Source organism: Oreochromis aureus, linkage group 7 (assembly GCF_013358895.1).
Source record: "Oreochromis aureus strain Israel breed Guangdong linkage group 7, ZZ_aureus, whole genome shotgun sequence".
Lineage (NCBI taxonomy): Eukaryota > Metazoa > Chordata > Actinopteri > Cichliformes > Cichlidae > Oreochromis > Oreochromis aureus.
This window is the reverse complement of record NC_052948.1, coordinates 26313674-26331601: the sequence shown is the minus strand read 5'-3', so window position 1 is coordinate 26331601 and position 17928 is coordinate 26313674. Positions and strand designations below refer to the sequence as shown.

At 40.7% G+C, this 17928-nt stretch overlaps 1 protein-coding gene across 2 annotated transcripts; it reads right to left on the bottom strand.

Annotated features, from left to right (window-relative positions):
- Positions 1 to 822: 822 nt before the first annotated feature.
- ctcf (CCCTC-binding factor (zinc finger protein)) lies at positions 823 to 17591 on the bottom strand. Of its 2 annotated transcripts, XM_031753540.2 has the most exons (17): positions 17414 to 17591; positions 15238 to 15386; positions 13989 to 14169; positions 13702 to 13838; positions 13390 to 13509; positions 12826 to 13005; positions 10845 to 11060; positions 10596 to 10758; positions 6477 to 6647; positions 6212 to 6345; positions 6010 to 6130; positions 5577 to 5726; positions 5316 to 5476; positions 4468 to 4650; positions 4214 to 4349; positions 3881 to 4123; positions 823 to 3634 (listed from the first exon to the last, which is right to left on the bottom strand). In XM_031753540.2, the coding sequence occupies exons 2-17, from the start codon at positions 15265 to 15267 to the stop codon at positions 3390 to 3392; spliced, it is 2571 nt and encodes an 856-aa protein (XP_031609400.1). In that variant the 5' UTR covers positions 15268 to 15386; positions 17414 to 17591; the 3' UTR covers positions 823 to 3389. The 2 variants fall into 2 exon arrangements, with proteins under 2 accessions (XP_031609400.1, XP_031609401.1); XM_031753541.2 differs by lacking the exon at positions 15238 to 15386.
- Between the last annotated feature and the right edge of the window lie 337 nt (positions 17592 to 17928).

Here is a 17928-nt window from a genome sequence, read left to right as displayed (position 1 = left end):
CAGTGAGAAGGAAAAACTCCCTTTTAACAGGAAGAAGCCTCCAGTAAAACCAGGCTGAGGAAGCTGCGGCTATCTAGTGTAACCGGTTGAGGGTGAGGAAGGAAATACGACAGGAAAAAGATGATGATGGACAGGTTGACAGATGACATTTGGCAGTTTCTGTCTGCTAAGATGTTTGCAGGTGACACTGTGATCTATAGTTTGGAAAACAAAAACCAAACAAATAACAGGCTGGACTCGGGGTGCTGAATGTGTGACCACAATGGACATGATATACAAGTACATCGGACGGAAAGCTAACGTTGAGTGCTTTGGAGACAAAGTAAGAGCTGCAAGGCTGAGACAATTTTGACATGAGCAGTGAAGAGATGGTGAAGACACTGGCTGTAAACAGTGTAGGCAGGAGGGAAAAAAGCAAGACCACAGATAAGGTTCATGGGTGTAGTGAAGGAGGACATGCACAGGGCTGGTGTGACAGAGCAAAGATGTTAGGGATAGTGTGAGATGGAGGCAGATGAGCTGCTGTGGTGACCGCTAAAGGAAGCAGCCGAAAGAAGACGATGTGCAAATTTTGACCATGTACAGATAAAATACTAAATTTTTCACTTGTGCGCACTCATTTTCTGAAGTCATTATTGATGTATGATATGTAATCATTCTACCCATGTAAAAACAAACAAACAAACAAACCAAAAAGTTCAAAGAAATCAATAAAAGTCCCAAATTACTATGGCATTCATGCCCACCAGTGTTTGTAAACTGATCACAAATGTATTTTATAATCCCACCTTTTTGAATAACTACATGTTCAACAGATTGATGTAGCAGTCATAAGCCCATTAAGATGATTTTAATTTTCATCAGCTGTACAATTTCTCATTTTCAAAAATGACATCACAAACATTTGTTTTCTTGGTCTTAAAATGGGGACACTTAATCTTAAAACAATTTTCTTAATTTTTCTGCAAAAACAAACAATATGGAATTTAAAAAACAAAACAAAAAAACCCCAAACAAGCAAACAACAACAAAAAAACCCCGCACTGATTTCAGAACAGTCATATAACCTCAAATCATTCTATCAGGACATGAGTATGACAGATCAGGTAACTGAACATTTGCCTTGTTACACAGGAAGATGCCTGACCACAGCTGTACAGTACAAATCGGATTCATTTTTTACACAACTGGGCATTTACATTACAGAACAGCTAAAGTCACCTTATGGCTGTAATAATCCATAATTCAACTGTCTTCAGAAAAATCAAATCATATTATCTGTTGACACTTGGATTTTGAGGAATCCTGGAAACTGAGTGGAAGTGCGAACGACAACATGGAAATACAAGAAGTAGCAATTTGCCAAACAGCTCTCTCAATGGGGCTTTTCCAATACCTCGGTTGGTTCAGTCTTAGTGTAAAGCAGTTTAGCTAAAACCTAAAATATGATATGCACACTGCACCACCAGCTGGAAAACGTTTAGGATGGTGCAGCAATGGCAGAAAACAGTCAGTTTACATTAGCAGTTACTTTTTACAGTCCTCATATAGCTGAAAGCCACTGACGTACTGCAAAAATAAGGCTAATGTGTGAGTGTGCAGACACGAAGAAACTGAAATGTATGAAGAACTGAACGCGGAGGCTTAAATGCAGCTTTCCCTCAGAGATGACAAAGGCAGGGGACCAACTTGGCCAGGTAAGATCCAGTATGTTGAACAGTGCATTGCACGAGGGTCACTCTGTCGCCACAAACAAGTTCCAAGTCACTTCCGTTTTTAGATACGAGCCAGTCTTCAAGCAACAACTTACAGTCCACTAGAAGTCAAACTGGCCCCACTACACATTGAACTCAACCAACTGCAGAGAAACAGTGACAACTACAAAAAGATAAAAAATTAAACTGTAATGCATCACAGCAGACACAAGCTAACAGAGAGACAGCCGGGGGTGGCAGAAATCAATTCAGTTGGTTTGGGTATATATGCTAATCTATAGAATGAAAGCATGATGGTGAGGTCCCTTCGCTCAGGACACTTAGGTTTAAAAAAAAATACATGCAAACCTTGCTGTCTCTTTCCCAACACATGTTCAGATAATAAAAACATTCAAAGGTGTTATGTGTGTGTACATGCACTCCATCTGCCACAGCTAGTTTTCACTGATTGTAGGTGAAGAAGGTGTTTGAGTGACACACTGATTTACAAAATGCATAATGGCTGTTACAGTAAGAACTGGGATTAGCTGAAGTGCTTGGGGTGTTCAAAAACCACTGCTATAATACGATATTGTAATAAGTAGGATTATCCACATTTTCTCCAACCAGCAGGGTTTCATGAGACGTGTACTGCCCTTTCCTTCAAAAATGTGAACAGGAGGAGAAACATTCAGTGACATATGAATGACAAATATCTCCCATGTGTGAAACAGTTGAAGTTTCGGCTGCATGTGTGATACGGGCAAACTCATTTATGAGCAGTCTCCTCTGTTTTTAGTTCACATAAGTTGACTGGGGGCTAGTTTCAGTTCACAACAAGGTTTAACAAGAAGGCTGAAAAACTATCATCACTCACTTCTATTGATGGCAACACTTACCCCATGCCTACTCACAGGAAGACTCATTCTGCTGACTCAGTGTACAAACAGCTGACTAATAACACCACTATGGTGACCATGTGTTTCCACAGGAAAAAGAGGGAAATTAGACTTTAGGAAAGAAAATTAAAAATCACAAAACTAAGCAAAAATGGCATCTGAAAGTACCATATAATGTCATTGTTAGGAAAAGCTACATTTATACCCAGACTCACTCACACACACACACACACACACACACACACACACAAAGGCTTGGAATTTGCAAAATCAGCATAGTTGTAAAGAACTGCAAGCAGGACATCTCACAGTTCTTCTAAAAAACAAACAAAAATACTCGAATGTAAAGTTCCATCAAATAATGTTCTCATATTAAAGACATGGAGAGGGAAGGGTGCGTGGGTAGACTGGCACAGGATGTGGCTTTGGGTAGTAATAATTAGCAAAATCCACTTAGAGCCATTGAAAAGACATTCAAACTGGAAGAAAAGCATTTAAGAGCAGAGAGCAGTCTTAGCTTTGACATTATCTGTGTAGAGCAAGGGTCATGGAAGGATGTGTGTGTGACAGAGACCTGAAACATGAGCATACAGGCTGACACACAGGGATGTGAAGACATTGTGTTTAAACACATACATGCAGCTTCTACTCTTAGTGCACGACTGCTCCTGCTGTCGCATTCGGAAGCCATTTAAGCAGAACGGCTGCCATTGGATGAAGCACAAAATGAAGGCCATGGGGAAGTATGCAGTAATTTTAGTCATAGTCCGGCTACATGTGCGTTGCTGTGTTACGTTCACCGGTCCATCATGCTAAGGATCATCTCTGGTGTCAAATCTCCGTTGGCTGAAGCTGCCGCTGTTTCTTCGTTCACAGGAAGCTCAACAGTCTCTACCCCTTCATCAAGCCCCACCCCCTCCACAGTGAGGGCCACTCCCTGATCCAGAGGAGTCGCTGCAGAGGCATCGCCTTCCTCCTTCTTCACTATGATGTTCTCCACTGCCCCAGTGCTCTCATCCTCCACCTGAATGATGGCAGCAGCTAAAAAGCACAACAGGCATATGACTTACTATCCGTAACATTATCAAAAATGACAGGTTCGTTTACTAGATTACAGCTCGTCTTCTACGGTTATTAATCACCAACATATATGGCATACATTCATTTCTAATCTGTCACAGACACTATAGTTAAAAAAGAAAGCCTGTAGAGCAGGACACTTTACTATTCATAGAGGTTACTCTTTTTAGATGACTCCTTTTTTTACATTTGTATTTTAATGCTCACCAGAAGCAGTTGTTTTGGTAGCAACTCTAACGGACTTGCTGGGTGTTGGAGGCTTGGGGGCATTTTTGGGGGGCCGGCCTCGTTTCCTCTTGACTGGTGGCTCATCGGGGGCTGGTACAGGAATGGCGGCTGGAGCCTGGTCCAGTTCCATGCTTTCTGGGTCCTCCTCTTCCTGTAGAAGTGATGACTCTTCCTCACCCTCACCCTCTTCCTCATCATCATCCTGCTCAGCATGATCCTCATCTGAATGAACACACACAAAACAATCTAGTTGAACATAGTTACAGAAAAACACAGCCATGTATAAACCCCAAAACAGCGTCCACGTCTCACCACTGTCATCATCATCATCCCTCCTGCTCCTCATCTTCCTCTTTCTTCCTCTTCGTCCTTTCTTTGGGATTGTAGCTCCATTCTCGGCATCCTCCACCTCACCGCTGCAGTTCTCAGCATGGCGAGCCATGGTGTTCTAAAAGAAACACACCCGTAAACAGTCTGTGTTGTGACTTGCAGGTAACTTGCTGGCCTAGGACTTGACCCTAAACTTTCACTTCATGTGTGACAGCTAAAAACACATGTATCCTTACCCTTCGGGTGAAGGTCTTGTTACACTTGGGACAAACAAAGGTGGCAGGGATAAAGTTGGGGTCATGGTAGCGTTTGAAGTGCATGTCCAGGAGCTGCTTCTGTCTGAAGGTCTTTTCACACTGGCTGCAGGCATATGGTTTCTCTCCGGTGTGCGTTCGGCGATGCATGACCATGTGACGCTCCTGGACACAACAACATGAAACCACAGTTTTCACTTTTAGCAGCAAATATAATTTCATATATTATGCACGCAATAAGGGCCAGCAGTTAGATAGTTGACAGACTGCTGAATGTATGGTCATATGGTCCCATTTAGACTGTGTATTAGAGTTGTGCTGATGACATCAGCGATCGATAATGGTCAAAGTTAATAGCGATAGTGCATTGATCAAAATAATTCATATCCTAATTGATGTATTAAATTAGTATTGTCATTGTGCTAAGATTCTTAGCTTTGTCCACCATGACTGGAGAAGTCAAGAATACTGGTGGCTACTGGTGCCAGATCCCTCAGCCTCCTCGTACATGCACCTATGGTATGAACTGAAAAAAATCCTATAATGAAAATCCTGAAAATGAAATCCTACATCATCTCATTCTTGGTGTCCATGCTGCCTGACCTGCTGGAGTGATGCCTAAAAAACAGTTTTAGTGGTTATCCATCATAACACCATACTGTCCCAATACACTTTACTACTATCAAACTGCAAAGCCTTCAGCTTCCAGACTCGCTCTCAGACTTTTAAACATGAGTGGATGATTCACATTTGATACCAAACTGAAACAATAATATTACTACAAATGTGGAAAAACCTGGTTGTCACACAGTATTTGTTGTATTACAGACCTGGCGACAGCAGTAGTCACACATGTCACATTTGAACCTCTTCTCATTCTTATGTGACTTCTGGTGCTGGATCAGAGCGTAGCGCTCATGAAAAACTGCGTCACAGTAACGACATTTCTTTCCAGTCTCAATGAATGAGTGTTGCTTACGAAGATGGACACCTAAGATAGCACACAGATGACAGGACAGTAAATTAGGTGGCAGAAACAGCAGGTTAAAGTAAAGTACCATGTGTATTTGTGTTTACACAATGTGTTTTACCCAAGTCACTCTTGCGTGCAATGACAGTGTCACAGTGTGGACAGTGGAATTTGGCCACATTTTCAGTGTGCTTCTGTAGAATGTGCATCTTCATGGTTCCACTCTGGGTGAATCGGGCATGGCAGATGTAGCACTCATAGGGTTTCTCTCCTAAGAATGATAATTGAGCACATACAATATTTTAAAGTTTCATGTTTTTGTTTCATGTTTTTGCTTAACTTTCTCATTTCTCAAAGAGGCCTATATGCCAATATTGGAGTAACTGGGTACTAGCAGTCCGTACCATTTCTAACTTAAGTAATTTACTTTGGGAAGCAATTTATTATTCTTTCGCATGAAAACAATCAATAAAGCTGTGCACCAAAGAAAACACTTCATTGTCCTTCAGTTCTTTAAACACACAGGAGAGGAGCAGTTAAGGTGTCGGTTTTACCTGAGTGTGTCCTCATGTGTCTCTTCAGCTTGTAAGTGTCTCTGCTAGCGTAACTGCAAAGACTGCACTGGAAGGGACGCTCGCCGGTGTGGGAACGAATGTGACGCTTTAATTTGCTCACCTACACAACAGTCACACACAAAGTCACATTTGGTAAACACTTAAACACTAAGAACACAAAGCAGACAATAGATAAACTTGCCTCCACACTGGCATAGTCACACATGGAGCATTTGAAGGGTTTCTCGTGTGTGTGCTTGTAGCGACGATGGCGAACCAGCTCTCCACTAGTCACGAAAGCCATATCACAGTCTGTGCACTTGTGTGGACGAGTTCCTGCATAAATAAATGTAAGATATGTGGAAGCAATCCTTGCATACGCGTGTGAAAAAAAATATTGAACCATCAGCACTCTTTTGGTCTCGTTAACGTTGTACATTTTAATGACACCACAGATTCATGCTTACCGGTGTGAGTGTTGAGATGGTTTCTTAGCAAAGTGACTGTCCTGAAAGCTCTTCCACACAAATGACATTTGTGAGGTCTCTCATCTGTGTGGCTCTTCATGTGCCTGTCCAAGTTGGAGCGTCGAGGGCACGTGTAGCTACACAGCTCACACTGAAATGTCTTCTTCACTCCTAACAAACAACAAAGACATCGAAAGATTTTATATTCAGTAACAGTCTTTGTATAGCAAAACAATGCAATGCATTTGGGGCTAGCTGCATCTATGTAACAACAAAGTGCACTTTAACATTGAAACATTGCCCCCATAAAAAACATTTCTGAGGCTTGAATTCTGAAAGACATCCTTCCCGGTCTCCATAATTAGTTTTAAATAAACATAACTTAAATTATACTGCAAATTACCTCAATGCAGTTGTTCATCATTTTACCACTCACCAAGTAGTTATGATGTACAGGGTTCGTACGCTTTTTTCAGGGTCAAATTCAAGCACTTTTTAAGCACTTTCAAGGTCCCCTTTTAAGCTTTTCCAGCAACCCCCCCCCCCAAAAAAGAATGCACGTTTCAATTTGCATCACCTCAGTACAATTTATCTAAATTCAGACAAAATTTAAAATACAAGTAGAAAGTGATATTTTTGACTGTAAAAACCACAAGCATGTTTAACGAATCATTTTCATAACTTGAAATGCAAATAGAAATTGCACATTTTTAAAAAATATGAACAAGTTTTGCAAACAACAAAGTTACATGGTACTATTTACCTAAAAATGCAGCCAAGGCTCAGACGTTTTTTATATAACCATTCAAAACTATTTACAGAACAATCAGGTGTGCCGCATCAAATAAGAAGGCACACAAATTATTTATGCAACTCCAAAAAATAGTTTGTGTCCACTATAACACAGATGAGAACAGCACAGGGATAAATCTGCAGGTCTGACTGCAGGTGTGTCACTCAGCGTTTACACTGCAATCTGCCTTTGGTGGCTTTTTTGCAGCAACTGTGACGTTCACTAGTAGAACTGACACACAAAACAAAACAAAACGACTACACTACACACTAACTACACAAGAAAACACACTAACTTGAGACTCCAAACATGATAAACATCACAAATCTCTCATGTATCAAAACTCTCTCTCTTTTTCGCTCACTCGCTCTTCCCTCTCTTCCCAACAACCAAATACCACATGTTGCCGTATCATTTTTTGATTGGTCGACACGGTACATTTTTCCACCAATGGGGAAGGAGTGTTTTTTCTTTTTTCACTCACAAGCAAAGCGTGTTTGCTAGCGCTCTCCATAAAAAACGCAGTTTTTACCGTTTCTTCCCAGAGTATAAGCCACTGTTTTATTCAGAACCCCCCCCCCCCAAAAAACATCGGTTTTACGTGACCTATCAACACAATTTAAAAACTGGTATATAGCTTGAAGTCCGCACGTTCGACCCAAGTTGAAATGGAGACTCTGGGTCCGTCGACCCCAGAGGGTTAATCAGAAAGCCTTATGTTAGCTAGTTATGTATCAGGCTAATGTTTAAAGCTTTCACTTGAGTAAATTAACTCATATTACTGCTAAGTAATGTTAGCTAAGTTCACAGCATATTCCGTAATAGCGCTGCCATACTGCATCACACTCAGTGCATTTCAATCATTTCTCCAGCGAGTTTGATAGCTAGCAAAATAATAATCATAATTTTTTTTTTTAAAAAATAGCATGTGTAACGTACGCGTACTGGAAAATTATTTACTAGGACTCACCTATCATGCGACTGGAGAACGCAAACTCCGCCATTGTCATTTTCCATCAAACACTCATTAAAACAGCAACCTACAGGTATGTTAGCGCACTCATCCCCGACTGTCGGAGGGAGGGGCGGGGTCACATATTGAAATTGACGCAAGGCAGCCCAGGTGGGGAAATTTTGCTTTTGCTTTTTGCAACTCATTTTATTTCTCTATCTGATAAGAAAACAATTCAATCAGATAGCTATTTATTGTGAATGACATACAGTTACATTTTCAAGCACTTTTAAGCACCACATCTGAAATTCAAGCACTTTTCAAACCTTGAAAAGACGACATTAGAATTCAAGCATTTTCAAGGATTTCAAGCACCCGTACGAACCCCGGATGTAAGTCAAAACTGGAGAGGAAACTTTACTGTAGTGCTTGTGTAGTTTTCAGCTTGGCTCAGTTCAAACATGACGGTCTTGCGACATGTTTCGTACATTTGTGGAATGGCGACATGGGAAAAGTAGTTTCGTGAGGGGATGCGGTATCTCGGGTCCACTTTATGTATCAGACTGGTGAAGCCCTCTCTGCTAACTGTATTTATAGGCATCATGTCTTTAGCCAAAAAATGTGTAATGGCCTCTGTTATTTCTTTGTACCGCTTCGACGTTTTCTCATAAGGAGTTCCACTTGAAAAACTCGGATACAGAGACGGCTGTTGGACTGCTGTTTTGTAGCCACGAGTTCATAGTCAGTAGCGTTCTTGTCATGCGTCTCGCTCTCAGCCATTACAACTCTGACTCGTTGCTGCAGCGTTGTTTGCTCCCCGCCTACGTAGGAGGCGGGCCTCTAATCCATTTGATTGGTTAATGCCGTGAAGGGCTCTATTCGACTGGTCAAATGTGTAAGGGGGTTTCTTTGATTGGTAAATTCTTTAAAGCACGTGTGTAAACATTTTAAGGTACCCAATTATCGCAGTTTACGCAGTCTTTTGCGATGGGCCCATCGCACAGGCTGATATCACGATGACAATAAATTTTCGATTTATTGTGCAGGCCTAGTTTTAACTTACAATATTAAGTTTCAACTGTTAAATACAGGAGATGAACCAGTTGGTTAGGACTGACTGTACATCTCTTTTCATATTCTTGTTGTGTGATCACTTTTGTTTTGATCATTCAGAGCTGATTTATATCAGAGAAGACAAATTAACAAGACAGTCCAAGCTTCTTGGTAGCCTGTCTAAACACATTAAGTCAATGTGCATAATCTGGACTAGGTTTAAGTTTATTTGGCATAACAAAGATGGATCCTTGCAATCAACTTACTATATCAATTGCCTAGAGTACCAGGATTATCAACACATTTACATATATAGATTTTGGGAATCATTTCTATAGAAATTATATATATCACGAGTAGTGGCTAATCACAAAATGAACAGTGAATTGCCCACTTGTTTAACGCCTGTTGTCATACATGTCTGTGTTTAATACATGAGCGAAGTGAACAATTGCTACAGCAACAAACAAACAAACAAACAAACAAATAAAAACACATGGCTGTAGGGTAGGTTTGCTAAGTAAAGCTAGTTTTGATTTAATAATTGTTTTCTGTCACATGTTCCTGTACATTACTGTAAGGTACAGTAGTGTACAGGAACCTAGATATTAATGGGCGTTTTTTTAGCCTTAGGCTGTATCTGCTGGGTTGATATGTTTGGTAACATTGCCACTTGAGTTTTCATTAACGGTTTCTGTTATCATTTTATCTTATCTCATTCACACACTAACTTACTGGTGTGTATGGCTGCAGTAGCCTAAACAGCCAGCTGATCCTCCTATGCTGTGTATTTCAACCTAACTTTCTGTGGCTATAAGTATTTTGCAGCTACATTGGGTTGGTGCAGTGCTATTCTCCAAACCCATTTAAATTTATTTAGAAAGCAAATGAAACAAAGGTTTACACAATAAATTAAGAGATACACCACACATACAAACCACAGAATAAAATTGAGATTTAAGCCATACTTTAAAAATGTGCAAGGTGGGGGCCAGCCTAACATGGGGAAGTAACTCATTCCACAGTTTAGGAGCTATGACACAGAAAACTCAGTCCCTTCTGTTCTTAAGTCTAGTCTTTGGAGCATGGAGGGATAGCTGGTCAGCAGATCTCAGTGACCTTGAAATAACATAAGGTGTTATGAGATCAGAAAAATAAGATGGCGCCGACCCATTAAGGGATTTAAAAATTATACAATCTTTAGGGCTGCAAAGATAAAACAACCCCAGGCACACTAATGTACAACTCAAGCAGAGTTGTACCGCCTCAAGTTGTGTCAAACCGATCTGAGTAGGTACTAATGGAAAAGCCCTTTACTTACCCTTCTTCTTTATCTTGGTAGGTTTAGGTGGTTTCATGTTGCCAACCACTTTCTCAGCATTGACTTCAGACAGAAGGCCCTCCTGCTGTTCTTCCTCAAAGTCATAGACACTGACATCCATATCCTTGTCTCCCTCAGCATAACGCAGACGACTCTTTTTACCCTGGACAAACAGCAAGTTCAGTTCTGTTACAGCAAAGTCTTTTAAATCTGCATTTACAAAAATAACAATCCCACCACCTTTCTTACCTTTTTGATCTTCTTAACAACTCCAGATGGTGGCTGATAGTCTGGGTCCTTAGCCCAGTTTGGGTCGTCATTTGGAGGCTGAACAGGCTCCTCTTCCCCCTCTTCCAGCAGCTGGTTACCCACCTCTTCATCTTCCTCCTCATCAGGTTGCGTTTCTGCTCCTTCCTCCTCCTGTTCCACAGTCTCCACCTCACCATTAGCACCAACCTTAACTACCTAAACATGAAAAGGCACAAATTGCTCAGTTACCCCCTTTTTCTGCCAGGCCATTTTTGAAACTTCTTCCTTTACCTTGAAGCTGCCAAACTTGGCACTATGGAGCACCGAGGGGCAGCACGTGGCAGCTTCGGAGCGACAGAGTGATGAGCTCTCTCTATCTCCAGCTCCGTAGCATGTGAAATAGCCAACTTCTCCGTCAATGCATTTTCTACAAAGGCAGCTACACTGGGCAAGTTATTCTGTGAATTCTTTCACATCTCGACCTTCCTTCTTGGTCATTAGCCTGGCTTCTAGCCGGTTAGCATGGGTGTCAACATTCTTCCTTCTGCCTCTGTAATTCTTTTTTCAGTGCGGTCCATTCCCTTGCTCATTTTTACTATTTTGCCCTTAATTTCACAGAGTTCACAGAGTCTCCTGTTCCTCCATCCCCAAATGGCTCTCATCAGGGTCTTCTTTTCCCACAAATAGGGCCTTTATCTTGAAGTGGGATGCTCTTGTATGCCTTCCTTTTGGCATAGTGATACCATCTCTTGAGTTCAGTGGTCAACTAGTTAAAGTAGGTTTACATTTATGACCTATTTTTTCCTACAGGATCAGGAGCTCAAACTTTATGCTCCTACTGTCATATCACCCAAACTGGAAGTTTAATGACACCCAGACCCAAAGAGGACACTTGATTGTTTTTAAAGACACTGATCACTTCAGTTCTTTGTATGTTAGAACTTTCTACATCCAACTGAAGGGCCAACACCATAAGCACGTAAAACACACAGACTGGCTGTTTGTGACACTGCCCACAGCAGCATTAAACAGCTATAGCATGTACACACAATGCTCTGTAAGGCTGTCTGTAGGCTATATTTAGGACTACTGCAAAACCATAATTGTCTCCCCAGTGAAACTGTACAAAGTACATTTATATGTCAGCACATTTTCTTATATATCTTTAATAGTGAGCAATCAAATGCCCTAAAAAAAAGCCATCAGAGAATATTAACCTTGCCCTTTTAAATTCATCTTTTCTCTTGTGTTAGTCGCTTTTAAAATATCTCACATAGTTAAGGTTGTCACAATAAAAGATTAAAATATCAGAACAATTGTTTGTCGGGTCAAGTAAGCAACAACACTCTTGGTACTGATACTGTGGTAAAAAAAAGTATCTGATTCAATAGTAATTTTTAATATTGATTAGTATCATTTCTTGCAACACTACTATTAGATACAATATTTTTAGGTTATCTGAGACCGTGTTGTACTTCTGCTGACTCTGCACCATGTTTTCCTGAGTTGGTAAGATACGCTTCCAGTGTTCTTGTCTAGTTGCTGGCAGACTGTTCTCAGCAACTTATAAACTGCAGCCTAGCTAATGATCACCTATGGGCACAGATGATCTAACCAAATAGATACAAACTGAATTTTTGGAATGTGAAGAGAGGTCACAATAGTTGGCTAGTTTGAAAAAAATAAATAAAAAAAATAAACTTTCGCCCACTTCTTCCTTGTATAAATGACACATCAAGTGATAAATAAGTGTTCTTACAAGGTGTGTTTGACCTCCTGTTGTGGCCTTTACATTAATGTGACATTCAATTTAGACCAAAGCTTTGCAGCAGCTCGTACAGAAAGGCTTCTGAGCCTGACCTAAAGAAAATACACTAATCATTTTTAACATTAAACGACTAAATAACTTAAACCTTTGACTGAAGTCCACGTATAATTTTTCAAATGTCATGCATGAGTTTACAGCTGTGCATCTGTGTACCTGAAAGCCTTCAGGCAGTGGAAGGGTGTGACAGATAACTGGGTCTCCATCTTTAGGCATTGCAGTAGTGTCTACAAAATTGCCCTGTTGAAGCGCCTCCACAGTAGTGGCTGAAACAGGCACCTGAACCAGCTGTAGCTCCCCCAAGCCCAACGCGGCTTGCTCCTCCATGTTCACCACCTGAGGACAGGACAACAGAAATCATGTCTTCTGATTTTACAGAGTAGGGAGGTTATGTGTATATATACATATTTATAATCAATCTAATAAGGGGGCTTGCCTTATTTGATAGAACAGTGGAGAGAGGCAGGAATGTTGAGAGAAGTGCTAAGAGTAAATGGCCTTGGGATAAACAGGCCTGCATTAGCTTTAGGACTATGTGTCGCCTGCTCAACTGTGTAACGAGCACTCTACTGAAACTAATAGAAAACATTAACAAATATAAAATATAAACTTCATTAAAACTATATTAAAAGTCCACTGACTTTGTTGACACTACAAATGGATAAAAGTAAAAAAAAAAAAAAAAAAATACAAATACAAATATGAAATGGAGAAAAGTACCTGTAGGGTGATTATCTGCGTCTGATCCACAGTTGTCACAGTAGCTTGGTGAGCACTACCTGGTACCCCTCCGACCACACCCACCGCAGCTGATGACCCTCCCACTGCAGCATCTATTACCTACAATTGTTCATAATAATGAGCACTGTGGTAAAGATGCATATTCGGGAAGGCATGCTTGGTGCTCTAAATTCAATAAATGTCATATCTAAAACTAAAGTGACATCAAAACATAATATTTGTTATTTTTTTTCCAAGTTTAAACAACTATTAAATCCTCAAAAATAACATAAAATAATGTAACTAACTCACCTCAGTCTTCATCTGCAACAGGGTGGGATCCAATGAGTCCATAACCATCATCTCAACTCCTGTGCCACCTTCCACACCAACTCCTTCCATTAGCTGTTGCTGGGATTGAGTGGCTGCTGCCATTCCTTCCCCGTGACCTGAAACACAACAGACCAGTTGGATAAAACCTTTGACTCTTTTAATGTCAAAATTTCCCTGTTTACATTACAAATCAATACTATTTTTTTTTTTTTTTTTTTTTTTTTTAACAGCTAAACGGTAAAATTCCATATGAAAAGAGTGTGAACCTTGTTCTACGACAACTCCAGCTTGTCCCTCCACCACACCCCCAGCCTCGGCTGCTTGCTGAAGGAGATCCGCCACCATGGCATCCTGGCTGTGAACAGCTTGGATGGACGGAAACTCTTTGGTGGGGACATCCACAACCCCTACACCATCTGTTGGCCTCCCGTCCATGCTGGGTAGGAACTGAAATATTGTGTTGTGGAAACAAACATTTTCTAGCAGTGTGTGGCCATATTTCGTCTAGGACAGCAGTATACAGTCTCACAACTGAACACAAGAAGTCGACTAAACTATGACCGTATAAAAAAAAAACAAGGGAGAAGAAACTACCGTAGTTTACGGGTCATAAGCCGCTACTTTTTTCCCCTACTGTGAACACTGCGGCTTATACGGACGTGCGGCTAATGCATATTTTTTGTCATGCGGCCAAAAACATTTTGCCTGGTAACAATAGACCAATAAAATTGATAAGTAGTATATATACGGTATATATTTTTACCGGTTGTTAGGAGATGTTGTAATGTTGTTTGTGCACTGTTCCGTAAAAAAACCATAAGCAACGTAATTTGTGTGTTACCGATACGTACGTATACTTAAAGGTAGCCGTGTTACAGGCGCTGTTCGGGGAAAAAAAGCATTTGCAGTATGTATTTTTGTATGTTACCATAACGTTTATGTTACCATGTTTATGTTACCTTACCGATTAAATTAAACGTTAAAAATCCTCACGTGTAATATTTCTGTGTAAATATCTCATATTACAAGTGAAACGCATACGGCTTAAAATCCGGTGCGGCCTGTACAAGTACAAAAAAGTGATTTTCTTTCTACAATTAGATCATGCGGCTTTTAATCAGGTGCGCTCTGTAGTCTGGGATTTACGGTAATCACTAGCCAGTTACAGTTCTATCATGTATCTGTTCACCAGCATGCTAAACTTCCATCTCCAAACATGACATTTTTCTGATTTAAAGTTCTCCCATTTCTATTGATACTGAGAATTATTGCACATAAAAAACATGATTTCTATATGCACAGCACCTACTGTCAGAACTTTTGAAAACATAAAAAACAGATTACCCAAATATTCCATATCATTAACTAGTGAACTGGACACATACAATATTAAGATTCTGGATAATATTAAAATGTAAAACAAACACCATGCTGCCACTATCAAGCTGTACTTTCAGAATGGGAACAAAGTGAAACTTATAAGGCTCAACTTTTTCTTAACACTACAGCTGTTACCTGGAATAGCAAGGATAATGACTTAAACATGACTTTGCTGACTAGGCTGCAGTCTGCAGGGTTCTGGTACCAGAGATCTCCCTTTTTTGCTGCTGAAAGCCCTGAGCTTTGCTCGATCAAATGCCTGCTACCTGACTGTCCCTGCCAACCTGAAGGACAGGAGAGAGATATATTACACAGCAGCACTATATGCTTATGCATTTCGTGCACATTCACAAGCAGTGATTTTAACTGCATCATAAAGCAGGGAAAATGGTTGCGGACCTGAAAGGATCCTATGAATGAAAAAAAAAAAGTTTCCCACTAAAAGTGTCTAAATTCAACATGTATTTTTCTCTCTGCTGCTGCAAGATCACACTACAACGTTAAAACTATGTAGTGTTACACATCATGGTGAATCTGATATAAAGACGTTTAAAAAATATCTCAGAATGAAGGGTCAGTGATACATTACTACTGCCATGACCTTATTTGCTTGTCGCCCCCCCACCCCGAAATCTTTTATTTACCAGTACTAGCCTGAATAAATCAGTGTGTTTCAGGGTAGGTTGAATTTGTACTAACAGACTCATTAAATCTGCACTAGCCCCCCCCCCCCAATTCTTCTATATGACAAGACTTTATTAACAATGAAGCAAAACGAAACTGACACCATCACTGCTAATTGTTTAATTTGAGCAAAACCCTTAACTGTACACAAAGGGTGAGATCTAACAATCAGCTTTGAAATATGTTGACATTTTACACACCACAGTCCAGAGAAAATTGCATTGGTAGCTCAAGAAATGATATGTGCTTAGATCTGAATACTGTGCTAAAAATTCACCTTTTTCACCCTTAAAACACCACACATGTGGAGATGTGTGTGTATATATATATATACTTGAGATGAAGTAGTGGCTGTGTGACTACTCTTACAAACACTATAACTGCATTGTGATTTTAGAATACTGGCAATCCCTGAAATGTGTTTGTGAGATTCGACACATTTGTCTTTATTTGCTAAATATGGGAAACTGGAAAGGCTCTGGCAAAGGCCTTCATACATCCTTCCATTTACAGCAGAACAAATTTACCACAAAACAGCAATCACTCGGAGCGGGGCAGTCAGTTGTCGTCCCCTTTCAATGCATTTATATAGCTGTATTTTTGTAGCTCTCCAAGCCGAGTCGTAGAGGGAGCTCTCTGCTGTAATATATATCTGTGGCTAGGAGGCTCTAGGTGGGCTTAGAATAAGCGACGAACTGGCAACGGGTGTAACAACACCCGACAATTCAGAGCACGTCGTGATGGGCTAAAAATGAGAGAGGTGCAACATTCAATAATGGAAGACGGCTGGGAGAACGCTAAATGCTCATCTGGTCTTCGAGATCGCCGAAGATCGTTCTGCTGTGAATGCCTCGTCACTCTCCCGCACTTGCCGTTTCCGTGTGTGTACTTTGCAACGAGGGGCCTCAATAATCAGAGTTTGGTTCCAGTATTGCAGATGCGTCAGGAAAGTGCTGAGTAAAACGTTGGTTAGGGTCACGTTTCGAGACTCCGCTGCTTCGAAACATTCAGACGTATTAAGGGCGTTGGGTAGAGAGGGCCTCAAGCCTGTCAGGTCGACGTGATCCTGTTAGCTTTGCTAACAGTGACTGCTAGCCAACGCCAGTAGCTACCTCGCTGCTTTTCCCCCCAAATATAGATTTGATTAAACGTTATGCAACACGCTAAAGCTCAAAGTAACGTGAACATGATCACCCAAAACGATGCCGTTTTCTCAAACATTCTTTCGTGCTTGTAAGATTGTCTGGTTTACACTTTATATTAATGCAAACAAGCTAACGTTAACTAACTTAAACCCGCCAGCTCGATGTCGTCAAGGTAGCAAAAATGGGAAACAAAGAAGCGAGAAAATGGACGCCTTGGCCTAAACTCTCCAACCAAATCGACGGAGTATTCACAACATATCTTCGACTATATTTTAACAAATACGTACGAAATACAACTGGATGTATACACATTTATTGTAACTTGTGTTTTTAAGCATATTTTGACAGGGTTTTCAATAACGATAGAGGGAGACAAACACTCTCCGACGAGCTGCCCGGACCCAGAGCCCCATCGTGACACCTAGAGGCCGATTAAAGATCCTGCAAACTCCCCCCTTATGTGAAAAGTAGTGATACTTTACCTCTTTTAGTCTGTTTCTCCTCCCGCTTAACTCGGCGGAAAGCACAGAGTCTGTGCTACAAAGTTTAGCCGACTAGGAAAAAATGCGGGCTTCTTCGCAGTTTGTTTTAATCCTTCTCCTGCTTTAGCAGAGTAGCTTCTGCCACAAAATGGCAGTTGGAAGCTCAGTGCGCCTGTGCGGCCGCTGGGGGGTGGTGTCGAAGCTGCTGCAGACACCCTGATTGGCCAGGAGGGGCGCCCCGTTGGAATACAGTGAAGCCTATTTATCACAACGTTAGGAAAACGGACGCTTTCACAACCCTCGGAAATGCGACATTCACAAGAGAATAACCCCGAGGCGTTAAAATTCTCAATAAAATTAAACATACAAATGAAAACACGCTCATTTAGAACCAAAGAAAAAGTTATTTAACTGAAATATTTTTAGTCTGTTTAATATTATAGGAAATATTAACTGTTTTTCTAATTTGTGTCTGACACTGAAATAAAGATATGCAAAGCTTTTAGCTTTACATT

Coding starts and splice junctions, on each gene's coding strand:
- ctcf (XM_031753540.2), bottom strand. CDS start 15,267: ATGTTTAAGTCATTATCCTTGCTATTCCAG. Junction 5,727..6,009: donor ACACATGAGGACACACTCAG/GTAAAACCGACA, acceptor TATCATTCTTAG/GAGAGAAACCCTATGAGTGC. Junction 5,477..5,576: donor TGCACGCAAGAGTGACTTGG/GTAAAACACATT, acceptor GTGCTATCTTAG/GTGTCCATCTTCGTAAGCAA.